At 56.4% G+C, this 26,682-nt stretch overlaps 2 protein-coding genes across 7 annotated transcripts in view; both read right to left on the bottom strand.

The window, feature by feature from the left end:
• Positions 1-214: 214 nt before the first annotated feature.
• Nsmf (NMDA receptor synaptonuclear signaling and neuronal migration factor) lies at positions 215-10,947 on the bottom strand. Of its 6 annotated transcripts, XR_002817907.1 has the most exons (16): positions 10,709-10,947; positions 10,559-10,620; positions 9,567-10,067; positions 8,684-8,759; positions 7,707-7,775; positions 6,839-6,891; positions 6,377-6,466; positions 5,835-5,959; positions 5,544-5,627; positions 5,412-5,445; positions 5,259-5,329; positions 4,918-4,997; positions 4,733-4,835; positions 4,569-4,644; positions 1,554-1,770; positions 215-475 (listed from the first exon to the last, which is right to left on the bottom strand). XR_002817907.1 is itself a non-coding variant. In XM_023700228.1 (15 exons), the coding sequence occupies exons 1-15, from the start codon at positions 10,777-10,779 to the stop codon at positions 1,697-1,699; spliced, it is 1,569 nt and encodes a 522-aa protein (XP_023555996.1). In that variant the 5' UTR covers positions 10,780-10,947; the 3' UTR covers positions 1,550-1,696. The 6 variants fall into 6 exon arrangements, 5 of the variants coding, with proteins under 5 accessions (XP_023555996.1, XP_012372195.1, XP_004640409.1 ...); XM_023700228.1 differs by lacking the exon at positions 215-475 and having other exon boundaries at positions 1,550-1,770; XM_012516741.2 differs by lacking the exons at positions 215-475; positions 1,554-1,770 and adding an exon at positions 3,549-4,496.
• A 369-nt stretch (positions 10,948-11,316) lies between these two features.
• Pnpla7 (patatin like phospholipase domain containing 7) overlaps positions 11,317-26,682 on the bottom strand; it is a 94,013-nt gene continuing 78,647 nt past the window's right edge. Inside the window, exons 22-35 of the mRNA XM_023700227.1 lie at positions 21,746-21,809; positions 21,269-21,437; positions 20,099-20,281; positions 19,412-19,530; positions 16,369-16,525; positions 14,404-14,517; positions 14,244-14,313; positions 13,789-13,905; positions 13,174-13,322; positions 12,840-12,992; positions 12,625-12,735; positions 12,406-12,490; positions 11,769-11,872; positions 11,317-11,689 (exon numbers count right to left, since the gene is read on the bottom strand). Coding sequence (XP_023555995.1) covers positions 11,654-11,689; positions 11,769-11,872; positions 12,406-12,490; positions 12,625-12,735; positions 12,840-12,992; positions 13,174-13,322; positions 13,789-13,905; positions 14,244-14,313; positions 14,404-14,517; positions 16,369-16,525; positions 19,412-19,530; positions 20,099-20,281; positions 21,269-21,437; positions 21,746-21,809 — 1,631 coding nt within the window. The 3' untranslated portion in view covers positions 11,317-11,653. The remainder of the gene's footprint in view (positions 11,690-11,768; positions 11,873-12,405; positions 12,491-12,624; positions 12,736-12,839; positions 12,993-13,173; positions 13,323-13,788; positions 13,906-14,243; positions 14,314-14,403; positions 14,518-16,368; positions 16,526-19,411; positions 19,531-20,098; positions 20,282-21,268; positions 21,438-21,745; positions 21,810-26,682) is intronic.

Here is a 26,682-nt window from a genome sequence, read left to right as displayed (position 1 = left end):
GAGTCTTAATTGACCTTAGAAGGCTAGGGCCAAAATGTTGGCTTTCCTTGTATCCCTCCTTTTTCTCTAATTTTGGTCTGCAAACTTAGGTTGTTAACCATCCAGAATTTTTTATTTATTTAGTACAGGGTCTTGCTGTGCAGCTTGGACTCATAGTGATTCTCCTGTCTCACCCTCCCCAGAGCTGTGATTACAGGCACGTGCCTCCACGCTTGGTTTCCGTGGCCAGCAGGGTGCACCCAAGGTTCTGGGGGTTGGCATGGCATGTGGTACTGGGGATCAAACCTGGGTCCTTGGAATTGCCAGGCAGATGCTTAGACCACTGAGCTATCTCCCCAGCGCAAAAGGCAAGGTTTATAAAGCTTCAGGATGGCTGAACTCCTGGGGCCCCAGGGGAGTCCAGAAGCCCATTTTTCCTGCTTTGTAGCTCTCCTCTGGATTCTTTGGTCACTGACAGATGCAGTGTTGCCTGGGCCTATAGGCAGTTTTCACATATTAATCAAATCTAAGTGGAGACATGGTACCCCTGGATTATGCCTGTTGGAGGCTGGGGCTGCAGAGTATCGGAAGTAGATGGACAGTCTTGGGGATGGAGCAGCCCCACACTGCGCCCTTTTGGGAGGAGGCTCGGGACACAGATGGGACACCCATGTGAATGCAGGCAGAAGGCACCTGCTGCTCCAGGGTAGCTGCTCAGAGGATCGCTGCCTGTGATGACGCTGACCTGAGTGTAGCCTCCAGGCCCAGGCTGGTGCCATCCCTCTGGCCCCCTTGCAGCTCTGCGTGCGGCGTGGGCCTGCGTCCTTGGTACTCAGCCATGTGGTGAGGATGTGTCACGTGATCTCCTAGGCTGGTCCTCTTTAAGGCTACTTAGCTTCCCACATTCATGGGCTCATCCCTCACCAGACCTGGGGTGTTTCCTTCTTTAATTTCTCAGCATTTCAACTCCCCTGTGCTTCTTGAGCTAGGGTGACACCCCTATCACACACCCTCTGTCCCCAGGCCCCAGGGCTGGGCACTGCCACGAGTGCTCCCTAGTTGTCCTAATTCCTGTCCCCATCTGTGTTCCTTCTTCTGAGGGATCTTCCCCGGCCAGCTCTGTGCTGATGGCTCCCCTGCTCCTCCTCCAGTTGCTGTTGAGTCTGGTAAGCCCTGGCTTTTGTCTGCCTTTTCAATAATGGTGACTGTGTTTTCAGTTCTAAAATGTCTATGTGGCTTTATATCCTCCTTTTTTAAGATCTTTTTTTTTTTTTTTAATGTTACTTGGTACAGGGTCTCACTACGCAGATCAAACTCATAGTGATCCTATTTTCAGCCTCCCCAGTGCTGGCATTACAGGCTCAGCGTGCTTGGGGGCAGGGCCAGCACTGCATGTGGTGCGAGATCGATCCCTGGTACCTGTGCTTGCCTGAGCAGGCACTTAGTCTACTCAGCTATCTTGCCGGCCCTCCATTTTTTGCACATATTTTCTATTCTAATAGTTAAGTGCTTGACCTGGCTTTTTTGAGCATTTCTGTACAGCTACATTAGGGTATTTGTGGATAATTCCACACCTTTGTCCTTTCACGCTGAGCTCCTGTGCAGGGCTGGTCAAGATGCCGAGTGATGATGTTTTCGACCTTGAGCAGACTCTGGGTCTTCCTTCCACCACACGGAGACTGCTGGTGTCCTGGTCTTAGGCTTGGTGGCAATGGACTTAGGTCCCTTTACTTCTCCAACTCTTTGGGGCATTATCGGGTCGGTCTGGCTTGTGTGGTACCCACAGGGAGTCTAGGAAAGAGCCAGATCAACTGCTCTGGTCAGGTGTGACTTTAGGTTTGAGTTAGGGTGATGGGTACGTGCATACTAGCCGGGCCATAGGCTCACAACACCTCTATGGGTAGTTTTCTGCTATTTTCCAGCCCCCCCCCCAAGCTCCTGACTCCCTTCCCAGCCTTCAAGTTAGGAGGTAGAGGTGGAGGGGAACACAGAGGTGACAGAGGAGCTGAGCCCATGCCAGAAGGTTCCAGAGAGGGCCATCTGCTCACACTGTCAGCTGCAGAAGCACCACACACAGCAGGGTGTGAGGCCACCCCCCCACGGTCCTCCACCACTCACACGCCCACCCACCCACCCACCAGGCTTCTCTTCCTCTTCTTCCAGCCACCACACCCCCAGCTGCCTTCACGCTCCCTAGGGAGGGTGCTCTGCTACGGTAGAGAGGCAAGGGACACCCAGGGTGTCTGTCTGGAGTTGTGCAGAACATCTACATGTGCAACTCAAGGCCTTTGCACCCAGGAGCATGAGGCCAGTGTGGCAGGGCGACCAGGGAGGACCACCTCCACGCTGTCTCCTGAGTTTCCTAGCCTGAGACCATTTACCACTGCTTCCAATGGCCTCTGGCTGCTAGAGCCAGCTTCGCCTTCTGAGTCACTGGAACAAACAACCCGCTCTTGCCCTAGTGTGCTGCTCCTGGGTGTGCCGTGTGACTGTGGCAGGCAGCGGCCTCCTTCCAGGACTCTGTCTGAGCTTCGCCACGCAAGTTGCACAAGGCAGAAAGGGCACCTGGCTGCCTTTCTCAACCTGAGCAGGGCTCAGGCTTCCCTCGCCTTCAATGGCCCCAGCTCCTGCCCGTCTCATCACATCTTGGCGCGTTTGCCCTCTTGGTGCTACTTTCCCTAATCTGCCTATAAGCTCTTCACCAATTAAAGTTGGTAATAGCTTAATCCTTAAACTGTTACATGTGATGCAAATGTCTCCACCCCTACTGTTTTGTAGCATTCAGGCACCCACCCACTCTACCCGCCCAAGTCCCCACATGCCTGGGGGCACTGGCTCCCCTCACCACTTCCCTGATGATGTCCTCTCCTTGCTGGCTGCGGGGATGAAACCTTGAAAGCCACGGATTAGACTCCTGCCCGCTCAGTGACCCCAGGACTGTGGGGCAGGAGCACCTGCTCCAGCAGCCTCACATGCCCTGCCTGAGCCTGCAGGGTGCCATGAGGCCAGAGGCGAGGCACAGGACCACAGAACAGAGTCACGGCGGTCTCCTGTCACCGCAGGGAGCGTGGGCACCTAAGTCAGCGCAAGCGTGTGGACCCTGCATGTTTCATCCCACGAGCTTCTATACTCAGCAGCATCGGACGGGCCCCCATCTCCACTTGGGTCTGCACAGGCGGCCCCCTCCTCTTCCCAACCAGTGGCTCTGCCCCACCACAGGATGGGCGCCATCTGGCAGCGGCGCCTGCCTGTGGCCTGGACACTGGGACCTGGCCAACTAGTTCTGGGGATGCCCTGTGGCCTCTGCTGTGGTCACACTGCTGCATGCCCACTGGGGCCCTGAAGGTGTGGGCAGCCTTGCTCAGGGAGGGGTGGAGGTGGCAAGAGGACACTGTCTCCATCCTCAGCCCTTTCCTGGGACATACTCTCCTGCCCCGATGGGCCCTCCATCCTCTCTCCACACTGATGTCCACCATGGCACCGCCAGGCCACAGTGCACAGGAAGCTGCCATTGCAGTGACTTTGGGCCAGTGGGCACTGATGGGTACTGAGCAGAGACCACGCACAGCCGCAGCAGAGGATCAGGTTTAATGGTCACTCTAAGGTATCGTACATCGTATAGAGCTAGCCCCATCCCGGCCAGGGACACAGCCAGGTGCCCTTGGCCCTGGGCTCTGCAAAAGGGGGGCCTGCCCCCAAGCCCCAGCTATGTACAGGAGAGCCCACCTGTGGGCCCTGGGCAAGGCAGGGAAGGGGAGCTGGGGACCCTGCCACCCATAAGCTCCTTGGGCTCAGGCCTCGGGTGCCGGGGCTGGCAGCATCCAATGTGGTTCTCACCCTGCAGGGCCCAGGCCCAGGCCTCTGTGCGGAGAGGAGGCCTCCAAACAAGGCCAACGAAAGTGGCTCCCACCCCACAGCGCCCCTGCCTGGCCACCCCTCACTGGCTGAGGTCAGAGTGAGCGGGGGAGTAGGAAAAAAGGGGAAGCTGATAGACGGGCCATCCTGGTGCTGGTGATCAGATACGGCAGGGCTGAAGGGCTAGGGAGCAAGGACGTGGACACACACTGGGCCGGGTAGTCTATGCCATAACTAGTAGCATAGCGCTGGACTAGTTAACTAGTAATGCTGCTTCCCTTCAGACTGTTTCAGGGGCATAAGAAATTGCACTTATTTCTATGAACCCCGAAGAGGGGATCTCAACACTGCAGCCTCCAGGCGAGGCACAGCAGGTCGGTGCCCCAGCCACTGAGTGTCTGCTGGGCCTGGACCAAGGCCTTAGGGCCGTGGGTCCAGTGAGGACCAGACCCACGAAAACCTGAGTGACCTCCTGGGGCCCCTAAAGAACTCTGGACAAGACCAGGACCATGTGTCCTGGGTGCAGTGCCCATGGCCCCGGGGTAGCTGGCATGGCCCGGCCCCTTACAGGACCTCATCGAGGTCCAGCAGCTTCGAGTGCTGGCGGCTCTTCCACAGGCGGTACAGCCGGAAGTCAAAGTAGGTCTCGATCATCTGCTTCCCTGTGCAGGAGAGCGGGGACTCAGGGGGGGGTGGGACCCCCACACCCGTGGCTGATGGCAGGGCTCACTCACCTTGGGCAGACAGCTCCAAGGGTGACTCAAAGGCGACCCTGTAGGGAGTCATGAGGTTCCTGAGATTCTGGAACAGCTGTAAGGACAGGCAAGCCGGGAGCTCAGCCAAGGGACCCAAGAGGGCAGGAGGGCAGGGGAAGCACCTCTTGCTGGCCTGGCCATACCTTCTCCCCATTGGGGTTCCCCAGGATGTAGCAGCCCATGATGTGGATGACATTTGGCTCTGGGTTCACCTTGCTCATCAGGCGGCTCAAGTGCTTCCAGAAGCTGCTGGGGCACGGGTCCAGCTGGCCTCAGCCAGGCCCTAGGACTGCTTAGCCCTCCCCCGCCCAGGACACCGCCCTCTCACTGGATCATGTCCTCTTCCTTCTCCACTTTGGCAAAGGTGGCCACCTTGTTCTTCAGCAGATAGAGGTGTCCAGGGCCTCCCTGAAAGAGGCTGTGGGTAGACTTCTAGGGGCCAGAGGGAGGTGTCCAGCCCCGCTCAACCAACAGGCACTCCTGCAGGCGCCCCTCCCACAGACACCACGCACACACTGTGTGGAAGCATGCACACCACACATGCACACAGACTGCGTGTTCACATACGCCACGCATGTATACCACCCACACTCTCATGAGGCACAACCCTGGCTGCCTTCCACCACCACACTGGTGCTTCCCTGGGGTAAAGGGAGGGCTGGGCCCCACCTGACAGAAAATCAGCATCTTCCAGATCTTGGCCCCCTTGTGATACACGTTCAGCTTCTTCTCTATCTCCTCTGTGGACAGGGGGCATAAGCACCACACCAGCTGGTGCAGACACCCTCCCCACGGGGCAGAACAGGCCAACAGGTCACATACCCAGGATATCCTCGAAGGTTGCGTGCTCGTGATCCTAGGGGACAGGCAGCCACGGGTCAGCCCCTGGCGGCCCCACCAAATCCCTGGGGGACAAAGCCCAGGGGCGCAGGGATCATGCAGCAGGGCACTCACGTAAAGGATGGGGATGATGGAGGGGTCATCCCTGCGGATGATGGTGGGAATGTACTCGGCTTTGGGCACCTTGGAGGAGATGAGCTGGGGAAACAGGAGAGCTGCTCAGCACCCAGGCCCATCCCACAGCCAGGGGCAGCAGGAGCTCCGGGAGGCTGCTCTTCTCCTCAGCTCAGGGTGCAGCCCAACGCTCTCCTAGAGGAGCCAAGGGCAGAGCCCCTGACACCCAGCCAGGGGAGGGCAGAGCCTGACACCCCTTGCTCCCTCCCACAGGCACCCCAGGGGCCTCACCATAACCTTGGGCGGCAGGAAGCCCTCGGTGCTGCAGGCTGCGGCCTCAAGGCCCTTCTCTGTTTCCCAGTCCAGGTCCTCACAGGCCTCATCCAGCGTGCAGTGTGAGCTCTGCAGGTCACTGCCTGGGAGGCAGGAGGGGTCACCGCCATAGTGGCCTTGCCGCCCACAGAGCCCACAAGCCGTGTCCTGGAGGGTCTTAGGGGCAGTGGGAGGGCCGTGGTGAGGGAAAATGCCACTGGCACCGGTGGGGAGAAGGGGACACCCAGGTGCAAGGATGTGAGCTGCGGGCAGCGTCAGCTGTCAGGTGTGCGCCAGGCCCCAGAGGGCAGCAAGCACAGCCCCTAGGTACCCTGCCCCAGCCACTAGAGCCCTCAGTTACCCTGCCTGGGAGGTCAGCAAGGTGACCTGACCCATCTCACAGGTGGTACACTGAGGCTCAGAGAGCACAAGCGCAGAAGCCAAGTAATGCTGGGGCTCTGGCCAGACCGGGGGCCTCAGGACTCTGGGGAGTGGGTCGACTGCCCCCACCCCACACCTACTGTCTCGGGAGTCGTGGGAAGTGTCGGCTTTCATGGGGGTGGGGTCGCTCCAGGACCGGCTGAAGCTCCGCTCGCGCCGCTCAGCGAACGCTGCAGTGACAGTAAAACCCCATCAGGTGGGGTGGCAGGGCTGGGAGCCGGGCTAGGGATGGTGGGGCACGGGGAGCGCCGAAAGCCGGCGTGGGCAGGGCCTGGCACAGGGGCAGACAGCAACCAATGGCCAGCTTGGTGCACAGTGAGGATCTGGTCCAAGGACACCACTTGTGGGCTGGGCAGGAGAGGTCAGGACCTTGGCGGGGCCATGGCAGGCAAGGGGGTGGGACCTGGGTGACAGGGAAGGTGGGGTGGGGCAGGGCCAGGGCTGGAATGGGTCCTGGGACTTCGGTCTTTCCAGTGCTGCCAGTTGCCTGCAAAGCACCCCCTTGGCCAAGCGCAGAGCTGCCCACCACCCAAGGGTCTTACTCTGGGCCTTCACCCGCCGACTGCCAACCATGCGCAGGTGTTTGCGAAAGTTCCTGGGGGAAGAAGCACCGGTCAATGGGGGTGGTGATGGCAGGCCCCTGCTCACCTAGCCCTGGCCTACCAGGGCTCCACTTTCAGCCCCTCCTGGTATCCCTGCCCTCTCCTAGACTTTGGTCCCACTTGCCCACTGCAGGTGCACAGGCAAATCCCACCCAGCCTCCTCCCCCAGGGTTCTTTCAGGCCTCCCTTTGACTCGGAACAAAGGCATGTGCCCAGGCTCTTGAGCACGCTTCCTTTCCTCTGGATAGGTCCTCTCAGGGTGTGCACACAGGCGTGCCTGCAACTGACCCTTCCCAACATTCTGTCCCTGGGCCCACCTCCACCCTGAGCCTCTCAGTCACTCTCCTCAGGGGACCAAGGGCTACCTTCTGCACAGCAGCCCGGGTGACACTGCTGTACAACTGCAGTTCTGGGAGCTGACCCCACTTGGGGAGCAGGTCCTCGCTTCCCCAAACCTTGTACTCTGCTAAGGCCCAGTGTCCAAGAAGGACAGACAAGCTTCCCAGGCACACTAGGGGGAGTAGGGGAGGCTAGGCCTTGCCATGGCCTCACAGCTCTGGCCTCCAGGGTCAGACAGATGTGGGGAGCCAGCTGGCAGCAGCGCAGTTGTCCATGAGCCCTCCGAGTACAGCTCCTGGGGCTGAAAGGAGCCTGGGGCACATGGCATCCCCTGCCTGCCACGTCCCCAGAGCAGGGCCAGGCCAGTGGTCGCCACCACCCTTCCCCCGTCAGGTCTGCAGGGCCAGGAGGGCCCAGGCCAGTGCAGCTCAGAGACAGACCCTGGTGGCGAGTAGCTGGCAGGCCCTACCTCTGGATTACAGACGCGGAATCATTCTCCCGTTTCCGGCGCTTCCTCTCCGCGTAGCCCCTGAACACCCTGGGAAACCGCGGCAAGTCAGCACTGCCTTGGCCAGAGGCAGAAGGGACACAGACGAGGGGACAGAGCACAAGCAGAGGGCCCAGCGGGGCACCCAAGGCCAGGCTCCCGCAGACCCTGCTGTGGCCTCAGTGCTCATGGGGAACATGCCCACGGGCTGAGCACTCAGCCAAAGCCCAGGTCCCTGGCCTGCACACTCCTCCTTGGGATTGGTTAAGGATCTCCCCAGGACGATGGCTGTGCCCTCAGGCACAGCCTGCACGAGTACTTACGAGATGCTGAAGCCAGCAGGAAGGGGCAGCATGAGAAAGAACACACAGTGAGCGCAGACCTAGCTCTCTTCAGACCCCGGGGCCACGAAACGAGCTCTCCTCCTGGCACGGAACAGCAGGGTCCCCCTACCAAGCCACCAGCAGGATGCTGCTCGGCAGTGCTAGCTGAGGAACTAGGCCCATGCTCCGAACGCTAAGCCCAGTCAGCTGGGCTGGGCCAGTCCTGCAGAGGGACAGCAGCCTGAGGACATGTGGGAGTGGTGCTGGCACCTCCTTGGGAGGGGAAACAGACAGACCCTCACGAAGCCCTTATGTTACCACCACTGTGTCATACAGGACAGAAGAGAATGAGGTTCGGGGTACACCGGAAGGGTACACCTGCACCCCTACATACTCTGTGATGATGGCTCCAGCTATAGCCTGAGCCAGTGCCTGAGACATGAGGACAGACTACAAGGTCTAGGATGGGTAGGAGGCCATGAGGGGGGAAACAAGGAATAGGTCAGAGAGCAGGCAGGCAAGATGTGAGCTGTGGCAATGAGTGCCTCCTGGGTCTCAGAGGCTCAGCTGGCTTGCCAGGCTCAGGAACAGCGGGTCACCAGTGTTCCCTGAGCACCAGGCCCTTGTGGGACTCACGCTTGCATAGTTGTGGTTGCCGTCTGGAAGCTGAACAGGCTCTCCTTGGGGAACCATGTGCGGATGGGGACGTCATCTGAGAAAGAAGGAGCCAGGACTAGTGTGGATGGCCTCTTAAAGTTTGAATGTCTCATTAGAAAGGGGACACTGGGCTTGGGGGCTGGCCACAGCCACTGAGTCAAGACAGCAGGATACCTGGAATCTCCATGTGGGTTCCACCCAGCTGTGCATGCTCAGAAACTCTGTGACTTGAGGCTTTGACCCTCTGCTTAACTAACTCCCTTTGGCTTCCTAGCAGTTGAGGGGCATCCTGTCTGCTCCCAGAATTGGCTAGGAAAAGGGCTCATCCCCTCTCTTGTGCACATGGTCTTGGGCCTTCTCTGATACCGAACTAGACCTTCCCCTGGGATCCCTCCAGGATGACGAGGTAGAAGCCAGCACCCACACCGCTCAGCACCTTGCTTCCCCCAGGCAAAGGCCTGCTAAAGCTCTGAGGGGCACCCCCATAGGGCACAGCAGCTTTGACACCACTGCCTGCGGAGCTGGACAACCCTTGGTCCCAGACAGCTCCTCAGGGCTTCTGAAGATAGCCCTATCTTCCAATGGAGTCGTGCTTTTTGCTTGCTCACCACTGAAGGTCCTCCCAGGATTCCTCCTCCCGGAAGTGCTCTCTTCAGGAACCCAGGGCCATAAGGGCCAAGCTGACCAGGAGGTCCAGCCCAGCTCTACTGAGGTGAGGGAGCGCATACTGGGGTGGTCTTGGGGTTCATCCCAAGTCTCCTTGATGTACACATTTGCCACCCATCCTCAGCTTCAAGGTGCTGCTGCTGTCTGGCCCTAGCATGCCACCCAGGGCTTCCCCTATCCCAAGACAAGCCCTCACCTGACACTCGATCGACGCTGTACATCCTCTCCAGCTTCTTGCGGCGGCCAGAGGCCTCTGGCAGCGTTGGCTGATCCAGCCCAAAGGCCCGTGGGGAGGGCCCAGGGGCCAGCTGGGCACATGCAGGACATTCTTTGGAGCCCTGGCGGCTACCTTCCCAACTCTGGCAGGGCCTGCTGATGTCCTCACGGCTGCTGCCTGGGCTGGCGCGGAGAGGCTGGCTGTGGTGGTGAGGATGCCGCTCCCGCTGCTGCTGCCCTTTCACCACTGCTAGCTCAATGGCCTCAGTCTCAGGACCAGGCAGCAGCGCTGGCTCCCCGGAGATGGTGTACACACGGGGTTTGGGGGCCTCGGCAGCTGGCTTCCTACTGACAGCCTCATCTGAGAGGCTGCCCTCATAGCGGCCATTGGAGACGACGGATAGGCGGCGCTTGTTTTGGGGGACTGGCTGCATCTCGGGGGACCCGTCGTGACCAGAGTAGGCGTCAGCCAGCAGGTGGTCTGGGGAGAGGCACCAGAGGTACGTGCTTGAGCCTACATCAGGTCAGCCTGAGCTCCCAGTCTCCCGGCCCACTGTGGGCAAGTGATGTGAGGATTTGGGCTGCTGGAAGTGGGTTCCTTCCTGACGCTTTCAGGAAAGGTGTTTTCAGCCTCCCTGTCCTCCCATCTGGGCCTGAAGCCCTTGTGTGTGCCTGATGTGGGGTGACAAGCCTTGCTACCTGTGCATGCTCCTGGGGAGCAGGAATAAACAGCCCCCCTGCAGTCACAGCGTGTGCTTGGTGCCAACTCTTCCCCTCCCCCTTGCCAGCTGGCCCCCGGAGACAGTGGTGCCAGCCCTGGGGGTGCCAGGAGGCCTGTTGCCATGCCAACGGCCCGGGCTGGGTGGGTGTCATGGTGATGAGTGATCAGAGCTCCTCCGGGGCCTGGGCCAGGCTAGGGCAGGGGCTGTGGGGTGCCATGGATGGACCCCAGGCACAAGACGTGCTGCCTACCTGCCCCGTTGCGGCTCTCAGGGTGACTCTGGGACAGGTACTCTCCAAACGCTCGGGCTGCGCTGCAGGGCGGCAGGGGCAAGGTCGGTCCAGCAAGCTCCCCGCACCCGCGCCGCACCCGTGCCCCATGCCCCAACCCGCCGTGCTCACCGCACTTTGGCCGCCACCGAGGACACGGCCTCGCTTCTCAGTGCCCTCCTCCTGGAGGCCGCGGCGCCCATGGCCGCGGCCACGCATCCCCCGGGCCTCAGAGCGCGCCCCGCGCCCGCCGCCTCCGCCGGGGGAGCCGCGCCACACGGGGGCTCGCGCTCAGGCTCGCGGTCGTCGTCGCGGTCACACTCGGGCCCTGCATGGCAGTGCCAGGCGCTCCGCGTCCCGCCGCCCGGGTGAGCTCGGCGGACCGGGGGTGGTGGCTCCGCCGCGTCGTCACGGCCGGGGTGGGGCTAGCAAGGGCTCCGCCTTGTGATGTCGGTGTAGGCGGGGCCTCTGGGGCACAAGGTTGATGGGGGCGCGGGTGCGGGAGAGTCTTGGCCCAAGGCCTTGAACACCAGAGAGAGGTCCTGGGAGACTGCACAAACCCTGTGGGCTCCAGGGTTCCCTTTGCTTTAGAGGTCCCCAGTCTTATCCAGGGTCTGGGACCCTGCCGCCTTTGACTGGAGTCGCCTCCCTGGGAGGGTAGATGACACCCCCACCCCAACGGGACCTACATCATCCTGGTGTTGCTCTGAGAGAGAGAGGTGTTCTACAGTGACATGGTTACAATCAGATCTGCCTTTATTAACATCCATCCGGAGCTCCCGCACCTCGCAGAGGCTTCAGGGAGACCTGCAGAGGCTGCCACAGCCCCTTAGTACTGCTGGGGCACGCAGTGCCAGCGCAGAGAAAGGCCAGCCCAGCTTCGGAGAACCTCCATTCCCCAGGAGCTGGAGGCAGAGTCGCCCAGGAAAGTGCCTCTAGGATCAAGCAGAGCCTCTGCTCCGTGTGGCGTCAGCCATGGAGATGAGCGATTCTGGGAAACCTCAGAGCAAAGGCTTCTGTGTGTCTTCAGGGAGCTGGGAGGAGGAGGAGTCCCTGGATGGTTCTGGGGACGCCCAGTCAGGGTGCCGATGCTGCCGTGGAGGGGTCATTCTCCTGTAAGCAAGCTGACAATAAGGAGGCCCAAGCCCAGACAGGGTGACCCAGAGCACCTAAGGGCAGCACCGCAGCTCACCAAGTCTGAACCCCACTCCACCTGGGTGCTTTGGAAATCAGCGTATGCATCCTTGGTGCTTTCTGGCAGCTCCTCCTCATACTCGGTCTGGTAGTCAGATTCATCTGGGGCAACAGGGAGAGTCAGGTCGATCATGTTTACAGACCCCCCACCCATGGCAACATGGGTCGCGGTCCTAGATGGCTCCTGGCCGTGTCTACCTGGGAAGTCTCCAATAAAGCCATGGAACAAGCAGAACCTCCTCGCCCACTCTACCATGCACCATGGGCAACCCCAGATCAGACTTAGCCTCCAGGAGCAGAGCTGCACTGCCTGGCCAGCACAGGTGTCCCAGTGCCCGGGCTCTCAGGTCCCCCTTCAAGAGAGGACCGGCTGTCCCATGTGGAGAGGACTTGCGGTCATCACTCTTATCCTGCAGGTTCCAGTTAGGTATAGAGCACGACGGGGATAAGCCGAATGAGGGAGTGGCCTGGGCAGCCTGGGGAGCCAGTCCCCTTGGTGTGGGACCACCCGAGGCTCTTGGGCTTGACAGAATACAGCAGTGCTAGGCAAGCTTCCTGGCCAGTGGGGTGCAAATGTGTATGACTCCTACAGATGGGGGGACCTAGGGGTGCCACCTCCTGGGCACCCAACTCACCATCTACTACAGTCGCCTTGGCAGGCTCAATACGTGACACCATCTCAGCAAGGTCCGTGAAGGAGGCACTGGGGCAGAGCAGGGCCTGGAGCGCATGGGAAGGACAGCACAGCACGTGCGCTCAGTACTTGGCCCGCGTGGGCTGCCTTGAAGGGTAAGGTGGGACACATGGGCACGGCCAGCTTGGCCCTGGCAGCTGTAGGGATGTGGTCGCCTCACCGCACTGGCCTTCTGCTTGCTTGTCCCCTGCTGGTCCTGCAGCATCTTCTCCAGAATGCCACTTCTAACCCAGATGTCAAACACAGTCCGTCCATGTTGGTAACCCACCTCCTGTGCACACAGCAGGAACATCAGGAGACATAGGACCCCCCCCCCCGGTACTGACAGGAGGAGGCTGGGGACCCATCTGTCCCCCACCTGGGGCCAGCACTTACGCAGATCTCATCAAACTTGCCAAAGTCCAGAGTGCGGTAGCTGTCGATGGGGGGCCGCAGGTACTCACAGTAGTCGCTGTTCTTCACCGTCTCCAGCTGCCGGGCACAGCACACATAGGCCAGGCGGGTCTGAATCTCAGCCATGTTCAGCACCTGCTGGGACACATCCAAGTCTCCTGGCCCAGGTGTAGCACAGGCCTGGGATAAGTTCTGGGCACTCTGTCATCTCTTCTTGCCCAGGGCTGGTCCCAGGGCCAGAGGAGGGTGTTGAGTGACCTTCTGGGGTGTGGGCAGGAGCCACAGGGGGTGCCCGACCACCTACCACCACTCCTACCTTCACTTTTGAAGCCAGGGGGTTCCAGCGTTTCCACAACAGCCACCACCCGGACAGTGCGTCACCATAGTTGGTCAGGTCTGTCTCGTCCCGGCTGCCCACATCAATGGCGATCACCACTTTGGCTCCTAGGGATCTGGCCACATCCGCTAGGGAGGAGGCAGTCTTGGTTACCCCCGGACTAGGGAACACAGATCCAAGGTTGTGGTGGAACCCCAGGCCTATCTGGGGCCAGGTCCTGCCTCACTGTGCCCTAAGGACTGGTGGAGGGGAAGGCATGGGCCCTGAGGAGCCCACGTCCAACAGGTAGCAGTACACATGATACCTGCAAGCTGTTAGTCTCCAACTGTGGGCACAGATGGGTCCTAAGTGCTCTGGTTTGTCTCTTGGCCGCTGCTCTGCACACCACTGTGTTGCCAGGGACAGCCATATGCCAGGTGCACTTAGTGCGCGTGCACGTGTGTGCGTGTGCTTGTGAGTGTTCTGTACTGACGCCAGCCTGACATTCTCCCTTGGCACACTCTGAGGAAAACGTGTGCCACCCAGCCTTCCTGGTGTGGGTGGAGTGAGCGAGGACACACTGCCCCAGCCCCAGCTCCCCAGCCCTTACTGCACCTGGGAGGTTGTTGATGTAGCCCCCATCCATCAGCAGATGTCCGTCCTTGGGGTCACAGAGAGGGGGCATATAGCCAGACAGGGACATGCTGGCACGCACATACCTCCACAGAGAGCCTGGTGGTCAAGAGGGTCTGGTGGCAGAGGGGCCAGAGTGGAGCCTTTTGCCACCTGCCACAGCTTCCTGTCCTGGACCACAGGTTGGGCCAAGAATGTACAAGTGCGCTCACCTCCAGGGAGCGCACCAGTGTATCTTTGCTCCTGCCTTATCCCACCTGGGTGCGGATGAAGTTGCCTCCCCTGCCTCCCTGGAGATTTGCCCGTGCTGCTTGTCTCCTTTCTGAGACCCATGGTGCCCTCCAAAAGTGCCCGCTCTCCTTCCGTACTCCTGCCACACCTGACACTGTGGACTGAAAGGACTGGCCCTGGCTGCCCCGGACTGGAGGAGGGCTCACCATCTGTGTGGACTCGCATGGCTGAGGCCGTGATGTCAGTAGTGATGGCAAAATAGGGGAGCCACAGGTCCTATAGGGAGGACATGGCTCAGGGGACCCCCTCTTGTATGGAGGGCTCTAAAGCATCTGATACAAACCAAGGGTAGCTGCAGATTCCCACCTCAATCTGCTGGTCTCCGAAGATGCTGCAGATGCTGTTGTTGAAGCCAGCTCCTGAGAACACTGACGTGATGGGGTATGTCAGGTCCAGCACGGTCTTCACCACTGACATGTCCTGGGAACACAGGAGACTGCAGAGGAGCTCCACCCAGCTGAGGAACATGCCTGCTGAGAACTGGCACGGGCATGTGCTCCCAGCAGCAGGACACAGATGTCCAGGAATGTCCTAGAGCCCCCATGTCTCCAGAGCATGCCTGTCACGGGCCTGGGCTCGAGTGGGCCCAGAGACTGGCAGTGCCCTTGGGCCCTCCCTAACCCTGGGAGCTTCACCAGTACCCTTCTGCCCAGGCCTCCTAGTCAAAGCAGGAGTAGCAGGCAGGGCCGGGAAATCGGCACTGTGAGGAGGTGGGAGTCAGCAGCTGGAAGAGCTCAGGGCCTACTCCTCACGGGCTGGAGTCCCTGGAGTATAGGTGTAAGTGTCAGAGGGCAGCAGGTCCCTTCTCTGGAAAGTGATGGACTGTACGAGGCTGACCAGACCCACAGCACGGTGACACTGCTCAGGGTTCTGGTGCACGAGGCTCTTGCTTTCCTGGGAGCTCTTCTGGGTGGGACCAGGAAGCATCTATGATCAGAGGACATGTGGCGGGCCCCACCACTAGCACGCCTACTCTCAGGGACAGCGTCTGACACTGTCTTAGGTCAGAGATGGAGAGAAAGGTGCTGCCCCGGGAAGTGGACAAGCTGGATGTGCAGAACCCACGTGCTCATGAGGAGTGACACCCTCTTCAGACAAGCCAGGAAGCACAAGCCAAGATGTTCTGCACTCTGCCTAGGGCCAGATCCACCTTGCAGGAAGCCTCTTCTCAACTCCAGGTAACCCTAGGAGGTCCCACAGCCCCAGAGGGCAGCAGGACTTCAAATCAACCTGGCCACCGCCGCCACTGTCCTCAGCACCAGACCCTCAGAGAGAGGCTGCCACAGCCTGGGACTGGGGTCTCACTGTGCTGTCCTCCGCCTTCTGGGCGCTGCCCCATGGACCTTGCTTTCAGAGTCCATCCCTCATGACCGCTGTTGTATCACAGGGACACAGGATGGATCACCAGGCCCTTTCTCAGGTAGCCATGCTAAGGGATGGGTGAGCCATTTTTGAGGGCCACATGGCTACATCCCGGGGCCTGGTGGCAGGCATGGTGGCAGCAAAGAGCATATCTGAAAGTTCCATTTGGAAGATAACCAATTTCCCTTACTTTTATTTTTTTTTATTTTAACATTTAGTGTGTGTGTGTGTGTGTGTGTGTGTGTGAGTGTGTGTGGCCAGCTCAGCCCACCAGGAGGCGGGGCTGGCTGGCATGTGGTGCTGGGGGATTGAACCGCGGTCCCTGTGGTTTGCCAAGCTTGTTCTAAGTAGGTGCTTTAGACCACTGAGCCATCTCTCCAGCCCCTCCCTTACTTTTAAAAACTGGGGAAAAAACCAAAAATCAGACCACATGCCCTTTGATTCCACGTTCTTCCTATTCCATGGGGGCTGCCCACTACAGAGCTTGAGCCAGTTGTCCAGGTCCTGTTTTGTCCTGCATCTGATGCTGTGGTTCTTGGGCTTGCTTATGACAAGGCCAGAGCATGGGCCAGGACCATTTGTATCTGCCCTGTGCCAAACTACAGCCTGCACTGCAGATCCCTTGTGACTCGCCCCAAGCCAGTTTTCTGGCTGAGGTCCTCAAGGCCAGTCCTGTGATTCTGTCCTGCCCTGCTTTGCCGCTTACTACTCCTGCTCACTAGCCCTGCTCCCTCTGCCCCAGGGCCCTGTGTAGTGGGTTGCTCTTCCTGTATCTAGGCACTGCAGGTGACAGCCACACCATGAGTCCATGTCTTTGATCTCACCATGCTTTCTTCCCTGGCCCTGTTCTGAAACCTGCAGGTTTATCTCCCCAAAACCAGGTTCCTGGTGGTGTAGGCTGCCACTTACCTCGGCCCACTGCTTGGCTCGGATTCGTGTCTGACTGTAGTTTCGTTCCTCGGAATAGAGGGCACCGATGAAGGCCCCAATGGATGTGCCTCCAACCATGTCCACGGGGATTCCGCATTCTGCCAGGGCCCGGAGGATGCCCACCTGGGCACAGCCTCTTCATCAGCCAGGACACAGCAAGGAGGTGAGTGTGTCATTGAGGCCTGCTGCACTACAGCCCACTATACCCCATAGGTCTTGCCTCCTGCGCAGGCACAGACATGCAAGGTGCTGCTCACAGAGCGCATACTGCTTAACATCTGTCTTGGGCTGGGGCTCAGTGCTTGCGCACTTGCCTAGCAAGTGGGTTCCTTCTCCAGCACCACGCACAGGTGTTACACAGATAAACACATTAAACCCATCAGTCCACCCGTGCTGGAGGTGGTGAGGACCTGAGGAGCTGAAAGGGGGAAGGAGAGGTGGAGGGGTCATACCTAGAGCCCACCCAGTATCTTCAACCTACAAACACTTGCTGACTGCAGCCAAGTTGAGAAGCATAAGACTTACTCAGCTGGGGACAAGGAGGAGAGACGCGGCCACCTAGGAAGGAGGCCGCGTGAGCACCCTGAGGACACGGGGTACACGGGTGTTTTCAGTGAAGAAGTCAGACACCAATGGACAGATTATGATCCCACTCAAATGAAGTACTTAGAATAGGCAAATTCATGGGGAGGGAAAGTAAAAAATAGTTACCAAAATTCAGTGGAGAGAAAACGGGAATTAGTATTTAATGGGTACAGAGTGTGTTTAGGATGAATATGTTCTGGAAATGGATAGTGCTGGTGGTTGTACAACAGTGTTAGTGTACTTAACTGTATACTCAAAAATGGCTAAACTGGTAAATTTAAGTATATTTTAATACAATAAAAATTATACCATATTGTTACAAAAATTAAATACTTAAATTTATCTTTACACATTCAAAGAATTATAGACTAGATTAATAATTTTGGCCCAGTTTAACATCATTAGTCATTTGAAAAATGCAAATTAAAGCACTGAGGTCTATCTCACTCCAGAAAGAATGGCTATCATCAAGAAATCAGGGGCCAGGGAGACAGCTCAGTGGAATAAGCACCTGCCTGGCAAGCGCAAGGGCCTGAGTTCAGTCCCCAGTTCAGAAAAAAAAAAAAAAAAAGAAAGAAAGAAAGAAAGAAAGAAAGAAAGAAAGAAAGAAAGAAAAGAAAAGAAAAAGAAAGAAATAATCAACCAAAAATAAATGCTGATGGGACTTGGAGGGGGGGAAGGAACCTTCTCCACTGTTGGCAGAGATGCAGACTGGTACAAACACTTTGGAAATCAGCGTGGAGATTTCTCAAAAAGCTCGGAGTAGAGGTCCCACTCAACCCAGCTATTCCCCTTCTGACCATCTTCCTGGAGGAATGAAAAACACCACTCCACGGTGACGTATGTGCGCCCATGTAGTAGCTAAATCTTGGAAACAGCCCTTGGCGCCCATCAACCAAGGAATGGATAAAAATCTGTGGCATTTTCTATACAATGGACTACTACTCAGACATAAAGAACAATAAACTTGAGAGTTTTATAATAAATGGATGTAGTTTGAGACCATTCTCACAAGTGAAATAAATCAGACATGTTTAAACATCGTATTATCTCCCTGATGTGAAAAACTGAAATTGTAAATAAGATCCAAAGTCTAAAACAGACACTGTGAGATGGGAAGAAACTGCTCAAAAGGAAAAAGGAACTAGGAAAGGAGAAATGAAGGCAGGGACCAGGAAAAACCCAAGATAGTTACACTACTGGCTTCCCTTAGCTCACTGAAAAGAAAGGCTTGTGTTAATATTATTTGGAGAATGTTTACGGTCATATCTTGTACTCTGTGTAACTGCTTTAAAGATAACAACAGTATAACTGTTGCTATACTCCTATTATTTTGTTATGAAATTTTGTTTTACTTTTTCCATAAAATAAAAAAATAATGATTTTGGCACAGAAACAGGAGCTATAAAACAGAATGAAGTAAAGATTCTAGAAATGAAAAACATAGCAACTGAAATTAAGAACCCAGTGAATAAAGCTGGGCATGGTGGTGCATGCCTATAATCCCAGCACTCAGGAGGCTGAGGCAGGAGGATCACTGTGAGTTTAAGACCAGCTTAGGATACAAAGGGAGCTCAAGGCCAGCCTGAACTGTATAGAGACCCTGTCTCAAAAGAAAGCCAATATAGAGCTTAGAAAACATGTTCCATCTAACATAAAGGTATAGTATAGGTGTGAACCACACCCAGAAAGAGAAGAAAGAGGCAATCAGAAGCAGCATTGGGAGAAGTCACCTAGTGGCAGTTTTGGACTGATGACCAGCATCAAGCCCCCAATTCAGAAAGCATCATAAACCTTATCCTCCATCAGAGCCGGAAGCCTGTGGTGTTCCCCTTCCCTGCACCAGTACAGATGGCCCCCATCAGCACAATTGGGTTACCAAGGAAGCCACCTGCTAGACCACAGGAATTCTTGGGGATAAAAGTCCTTTAGAGCAGTTGGGCATGGTGGCACACACCTGTAATTCCAGCATTCAAGGGGCTGAGGCAGGAAGACTGCTGCAAATTCTCAGCCAGCCTGGGCTACATACTGCCTTCAAAGCCAATTCAACCTACATAGCAAGAACCTGTCTCAAAAAAAAAAAAAAGGAATTCACAGCCCAAAGAAACAAAGACTGCTTTGGCAGCTCTGCTTTGGGAGGGCAGATCAGCTCCTTATTCTATGGAGCACATATAAAAATGGAGAGAACTCACTGGGAGCAGTGAGCACACCAGTGAGGGACAAGAACAGGGAGTGCAAGGAAGACACGGTGGCTCACGTGCAAGCAACAACTAGCATGAGATAGAAGATCTCTCTCCAGAGCTAGAGCAAGGGGACCTGGCCTTCTGGGTGCACACGAGGATCCTCCTGGGGACGGCAGAGGTCACCACAACCCAAGGCCCATCTGTGCTGCAACTCCCTGTCCTCCTGGTGCCCAGCACAGCACCCATGGGCTCACCTTGCTCCCCCTCCTCCAAGCACCAAGGCAATTGCATTGCCCGTCAGCACACGCGCCAGACGGGAAAAGTCCGAGTGCCGGTCCGGTGGCCGCTGGAAGACGCGTTCGTACATCTCCATCTGAGGTGGGAGCAGGGGAAGTGCCAGGAGGACCCCAGCCAAGACCTGTGTGTCCTGCCTCATCTGGTCAGTTTCCTCCCATCCTTATCAATGTCCCCTCCAGAACATGGCTCTGTCAGGACCCTGGGCCAGGACTCATGGAATAATGTCTGTCCAGGGAGGGCAGCTGAGCCACCAGAGACCCGGGAGCTGCCTCAACTGTCCCAAAGGGAGTTCAGTGGCCCTTCTGGCAGACAGTGCTCTTGGGGAGCACAGGATCCCAGGCAAACAGTGTTGGCTGAATTGCTGAGCTGGGTGGACTGAGCATATCCTGTAGGGGAGGCCCAGTGCCTAGGCTCCTATGTGCCTCCCTCGGGCCCCTAAGACTTTCAGGCCTTGGCCTGGCTTTACACTGCTGGCTTTCCTGGTCACCAGGACACCACGAGCCCTTGCTAAGCTCCACCCATACCTCCTCTCTACAGGGCACAGTACCACACAGGTGGCAGCTCAAAATCAAGGCCAGAAAAACATGGACTCCTAGACAGAGTTAGGATGTAGACACCTCCCAAACAGCACACCCAAAGTATACCAGCTTGGGCAAGCTCCTCCGGGAGAAGACGCGCCGTGGGCAGCAGAGGTGCAGGTGGCCTGAGCACCAGCTCCGCATGTTGAGCCACTCCGCAGTGTGCGCTGGCACTGGCCCCTCAGCCTTGTGCAGCAGGATCAGCTGTTTCTGGGCTCGCACAGCTGTGCTCTCCAGCATCCGCTCCAGCTGTTGAGAGCAGGGCTGCTAGACACCAGGCAAGGCCAAGGGTACAGCGCAGGATGGCGTTGCACTGGGGACACCTACCAGCTGGCCCCACAGAAGGGCCACAGGCAGGGCTGAGGTGGCTCTTGTCTCTGTGAATGGCTGGGCTGTGGTATGGCCTACTGGGGCTAGCCAAGCTCAGATGACAGGGCCGGCCAGGCTGTGTATGCAGGCAGTCAGTACAGCCACAGGGAGCTGTGGTCAAGGACAGGGACCCTCCTCTGTCCGCTCCTGAAGCTGCTGATGCGCATATACTATGAGCTTTGCATGCTGTGTCTTGTAGGCACTTGCCCTCGCTGGGAGGACAGGAGCAAATATTACAAGGAAAAAGTTTAGCTGTCCAGGACGAGACAGATGGCAGATGCTTGGGGGGAAAATGGAGCAGGGAGAAAAGTGGCGAAGAGGTGCTGTTCATAGCATTTGGGGGAGTGGGAGCCCTGTGGCCACGCCTGAGGGAGCTACAGCTCACACCTGCAGACCACACACACCTTGAATCTAAGCACACCCTAGGGCAGCAGCTCGTGGGCTCCATGAGGGCACCCAGCGCCTGGCCTGTTAGGTGGCACAGTCTCCTACCCTTCTACCGAGAAAGCTCAGCCAGTGGCGAGAACTCACAGGGGAGGCAGGTGGCCAGCTACAAGAGCGGTGAAGCAACGCCTTCAAAGCTCGTCATTCTGCATGCTGAGGAAAGAGGGGCTGCAGGAAGAGGTAAAGTAGGGCACTACTCTGCCCAAGCCTCAGCCCTGCCCACAGCGCTTCACACACATGCTGTGCATCGTGAGGCAGACTCGGGCTCTGAGTCCCTGGGGCAGGGCTCCTGCTGGGCTTTGTGCTAAAATTGCTGGAGAGCACAGCAGACCTCTCTAACTGGGAACCTGGGCCTACTTCTGAGTTCTTGAAATCTTTTATCCAGAGAAAAGAGAACTGGGCTGTGGGAAGGGTACCCCTCACCTCGCCCACTGTGGGCTCCTGCTCGCCTAGGCCCACAATGAGGATGCAGTCGGCCTGTCGGATGCAGCGCTGGGTCCAAGGGGTGAGTGTGCTGTCTGCCTGGTAGAGCACTATCCGGTGGATGTCCTCCTGCTGTCCCAGCCAGCTGGACAGCCGGTACTCATGGACACTGTGGGCCGTGGAGGTGGCAGAGGGTGAGGAGCCCACTCTCCCCTCCTGCATCCTAGGCCTGGCCCAAGTCTTTGTGAGCCAAGCACAGGTGTGGCCAGGACCCAGGGATTAGGGCTTTCCGTGGGACAGTGAGTGGGTACAGACAGAGGAGGGTGGCCTGCCAGTTCCCACACACGTGCTGAATGCATTGTGGCTGGAGCATGCAGGGACGGGCACAAGGCCAGCAGCACGCACCTCCAGGCTGTGCCCGGACCAGCACGGAGGCAGCTGCTTTCTACAGGACCAGTGGGGCTGGAGCCACCATACCTGTCCAGAGCTGCAGAGCCAAGGCGCTGTCTGACGTTGTCACTGGTCAGCAGCAGGACTGGGCCTGAGGACACAGCCACCGATCACCTCCAAGGCCAGGCAAGGGGACCAGGGCACTCAGCTCCCCTGAAGGTACATCTGGTGTGTCCCACATTAACACTCATCCTCTGCAACTGGAGCTAGCACTACCCTTCCAGGAAAAACCAGCGGCGGCAAGGGGACAGTTGGGAGGGAAGTGGTGCCACTTCTCAGGAAGCCAGCCCATGTGTGGCAGTGACAAGGTACAGTCTCTGCAGTGGGGAAGGGCCAGAACCCAGCCTTGGTTGGGGAGACTGCAGGGCCCTGGCAGCCTGTTTTCTCCAATGTGGTACAGGAAGGTCTGATCAGCACAGAATCAGTAAGAGACCATGGAGTCTCGCTATGCGGCCCAAGCTGGCCCTGACCTGGTAAGCTCAAGCAATTCTCTTGCATTAGCATCCCAAGTACTGGGACTACGTGCTCCCAGTGACTGTAAGACAGTTTACCTGGCAGTGTGCTTCTTAGAGACATCAGAGTAAGGGTGTCCTGACTATTGGGAGGGTCGCTGGAGTGTGGCTATCACAGCTCTGTGTTGAAACTGTGGAAGCAGCCCCACACTGGGAGCTCTGGCCTGCAGGGACAGAGCTCTGGCCTGCACACTGGGGTGAGAGCTCCAGTCAGTGGCCTCACAGTGTTTTCCTGGCACCTCCCCAGGTGGACAGCTGTGAAAGGTGGGCAATTTTTCTCCACTTCTCCATCTCTGGAGGACTTGGAGCCAGGCCTTCTCTGACCCCAAGGACCCCGGGCTGGGCTTCACCTTCTCCTTGGTGAATGCTGCTGCTCTAGATCCCGGCTTGAACTGGGGAGGTGGGATCCTAGGCACAGGAGCCAGGGAAGTGCGGCGGCCACAAGGCAGCGCTCTGGGCTCTACTGCCCAGGCCCCAGCTCCTGCTGACCAGACGCTCTGACCACTATCTCCTGGAAGGGATGGCCCAAGGACCTGGTTCTTATTATAGAGCCAGAGTTCTTCCTCCTGGAGGACACGGTACTGCTGTCCAGGCCAAGGGAGGCCCTGACCTACTGTTCAGTCTTCCAAAGAATGGGAGTCCTGCTATCTTCAGCTCTGTGAAATGAGGGTAAGCAGACTGGTGTGGAAAGCACCTCTGGCCAAGCTGCCAAAAAGCTTCTTTCCCAAATCCTGGGTGTCAGACGAACAGCAGATGAGGCCTCCATGCTGGAAAAAACCCCTTTCAGCCCGAATTCTTACTGAGCAGAAATGCCCTCTGTAAAAGTGCCCTCGCAGAGGTGGCCACCCGCCGGGAGGCAGAGGGGATGCAGCAGGCCCCTCTGAGGAAAGTCTGGTCAACAGAAGATTGTAGGACAGCCCTCCTGGTGGCCTTGGGCTCACTCCACTCTGCCTGTCTCACGGAGATTCGCAAGGATTGCCATGGGGCACCAGGGGGCACAGCACACTGAGGCAGAGTAGCAGGAGAGGTGCAGGTTCCCTCCCGACCCAGAGACAGGGTGTCTTCTGACATTCCAGCAGCAGGCACGAGTCCCACCCTGCTGCTGTCCTAGGCCATGGGGACCCGCAGCTGGTAGGTCCTTGGTTCCCAGGTCCCACACTGCCACCTGCAACCCACTTTGCGTCCTGCCTCACAGGCCTGATGAGGGGGTGCCCAGAGCACACAAACCTGCTCAGTGATTGTCCCTACAGAAAAAAAAGAACCCTATTTCTGCCCTATACTAGCACCAAAATCAATCCCATGGAGATTATAAGTTTAAAAGGAAAACCAGGTGTGGTGGCACACACCTGTAATCTCAGTGGGGGGGGAGCTAAAACAGGAGGATCACTGAGTCCGAGCTGCATAGCGAGACCCTGTACCAAATAAATAATTAAAAAAAAATAAGATAAAAAATATAAATTTAAAAGGAAAGGTAAGGGGCTGGCGAGATGGCTCAGTGGTCTAAAGCACCTACTTAGAACAAGCTAAGCTAAGCTAAGCTAAGCAAAGCACAGGCACTGCGGTTCAATCCCCCAGCACCACATGCCAGCCAGCCCCGCCCCCTGGTGGGCTGAGCTGGCCACACACACACAAAATAAATAAATAAATAAATAAATAAATAAATAAATAAATAAATATTTTTTTTTTTTTTTAAAAAGGAAAGGTAAAACAACAAAGATATTTTTTTGTTTGCTTTTTTGGGGGGCTGGTTTTGGGCAGTACTGTGGATTGAACAAGGGGTCTTTGCACCGAGCTACATCCTTAGCCTTTTTAAATTTTTGCTTTAAGATAGGGTCTCACTAAAGCATTAACTATTAACTTGCCCAGGCTGGGTTTGAATTTATAATGCTCCTGCCTCGGCCTCCCAAAGCACTGGGCCCACAGGCATGCAGCACCGAGTCCGACACAAGGAGGTTTCTAGTATATCTGCATGACTTGCAGGCAGGGTGAAATTTCTTTTTTGTTGTTTGTTTGGGGGTTATTGGGAATCAGACTCAGGACCTGTGCTTACTAGGCAAGTGCTGCGCCACTGAGCTATATCCCCAGCCCTGTCTGCTTTTGCTTTTTTCTTTTAAGGAAGGTCTCGATATACAGTTCAGGCTGGTCTGGACTCACTATATAGCCTAGACTATATAGTAAAATAAATTCCTGAAAAAGCACGCCACATAATATGTCATAAGGGAAATGTGAACTAGAATAACACATGCCGCTGCGCTCCTGTCAGAATGGCCCAGCCCCACAGCACCGCAACACCAGGCTCTGGAACTCACTCCCTGTGCCGGAATCGAAATGCCCCACATATACCGCTTGCTCCTCAAAAACGGCACGTACTCTCGCCAGGGGATCCAGCAGTTGCGCTGCTTGGTATTTACTCATCGGAGCCGGAACCTTATGCCCACACAGACGCTTGCACTCGGATATCATGACACTTTTATTCACATGATTTAATCAAAACCTGGCCCAACCACACTGTCCTTCAGAAGGTGAAGGGGTAAACAGACAGTGGTCCATCAAGACAACGGAATATTATTCAGCAGTAAAAAGAAATGAGCTATTGAGCCATAAAAAGACATAAAGGAGGGGGCCTGGCCCTAGCTCAGGCCTTTAAGTGGCTGCTTCCACAAAGCTCTCAGCCTCAGGTTGCTGGAGTTCGAACCTCACAACTCTCCAGCTGGCCAAAAGTGCCCTGAAGCCATTCGAGGAACAAAAAAAAAAATCCTTAAAAGACATAAAGGAAACCAGTTATAGAGATGTATGCTTGCAGTCCCAACATTTTGGAAGGCTGGGGCAGAAGGACTGCAAATTTGAGCCCAGCCTGTCCAATTTAGCAAGACCCTGCCTCAAAAGTTAAAAAAAATTTAAAATGGGCTGGGATTCTAGCTCAGTGGGAGGCCCTGGGTTCCACCCTCAGTATCATGAAAAACAAAACTAAAACAAATAAACAAACAAGAAGGAGTCAGATGTAGTAGCACACACCTGCAATCCCAGCACTCTGGGAGGCTAATGCAGGATCACAAGCTTAAGCCCAGCCTGGCCAACATAGAGACTTAGTGAAACACTGTCTACAAACAAACAGGGCTGGGGATGTTGCTCACTGTGAAGGCATTGGATTTAATTTCCAATACCACACTCAGAGAACACAAAGGGAATTTAAATGGGTATTACTATGTAGAAGAAGCCGATCTAAAAAAAGCTACATACTGTCGAGCTCCACCTATGTGACAGTGTGGAAAAGGTAAACTAGGGAGACAATGAAACAATCAGTGGTCACCAGCATTTGGGGTGGGGATGGACACAGCAGAGAGGAAGTAGAGGGCAGGGAAACACATGTCACTACACTGCTGTCCACGTGCACAGTCACAGCAGGGGCAAAGCTGCACTGGTGGCCCCAACTTGTTGGGGAGGGTACCCTGGCAGTCACAGGTGCTCCCTGGTGGGCGTGGGGGTGTGGGGCAGGGAGTAAATGGCACATCTCTGTACCTTTGTCTCTATTTTGCCACGCACCTAATAATGAAGCAACAAAGTTTACTAAAAGAGAAAAAAAAAAAAAGGTTTGTCTTCATCCACCATACACACACCCTGACCTCCACACACATACACCAATCTCCAGAATAAGAATGCAAACAACCCCATCAGAAAAATGTGCAAAAGGGGTTAAGAGTATTGCTTCATGGTTCAGCACTTTCCCAGTATGTTCAAGGCCCTGGGTTCATCCCTGGCATTGAAAAAGAATGAAAATGAGCGAAAGATATGAATACATTTTACTAGAGAGAATACATACAGATAGTAAGTGTATGAAAAGATTTTCAGCATCACCAGCCATTGACAACACACTAAGTTAGGAATGAGCCGCCCCTTGCACCCGTTAGGGCAGCACCACCAAGGAGGAGTGATAACACACAGTACTGGCAAAGGCGTGGAGGCGCTGGACCCTCCAGACCTCGCAGTGCGCCGTGCTCCTCTCCAGGCCCCTGTACAGCAGAGCACACTCATCACACTCCTGGGTACCCAACTGGAACAGGAACACTGCCGGGCACACTCATCACACTCCTGGGCACCAATCCGGAACGGGAACACTGCCGTGCACACTCATCACACTCCTGGGCACCAATCTGGAATGGGAACACTGCCGTGCACACTCATCACACTCCTGGGCACCAATCTGGAACGGGAACACTGCCGTGCACACTCATCACACTCCTGGGCACCAATCCGGAATGGGAACACTGCGTGCACACTCATCACACTCCTGGACACCAATCTGGAACAGGAACACTGCTGTGCACACTCATCACACTCCTGGGCACCAATCCGGAACGGGAACACTGCCGTGCACACTCATCACACTCCTGGGCACTAATCCGGAATGGGAACACTGCCGTGCACACTCATCACACTCCTGGGCACCAATCC

The sequence above is a fragment of the Octodon degus genome, unplaced genomic scaffold (assembly GCF_000260255.1).
Source record: "Octodon degus isolate 3935 unplaced genomic scaffold, OctDeg1.0 scaffold00123, whole genome shotgun sequence".
Taxonomy (NCBI): Eukaryota; Metazoa; Chordata; class Mammalia; order Rodentia; family Octodontidae; genus Octodon; species Octodon degus.
Note: the sequence above shows the minus strand (reverse complement) of the source record. Positions and strands in the feature narration are given on the sequence as shown.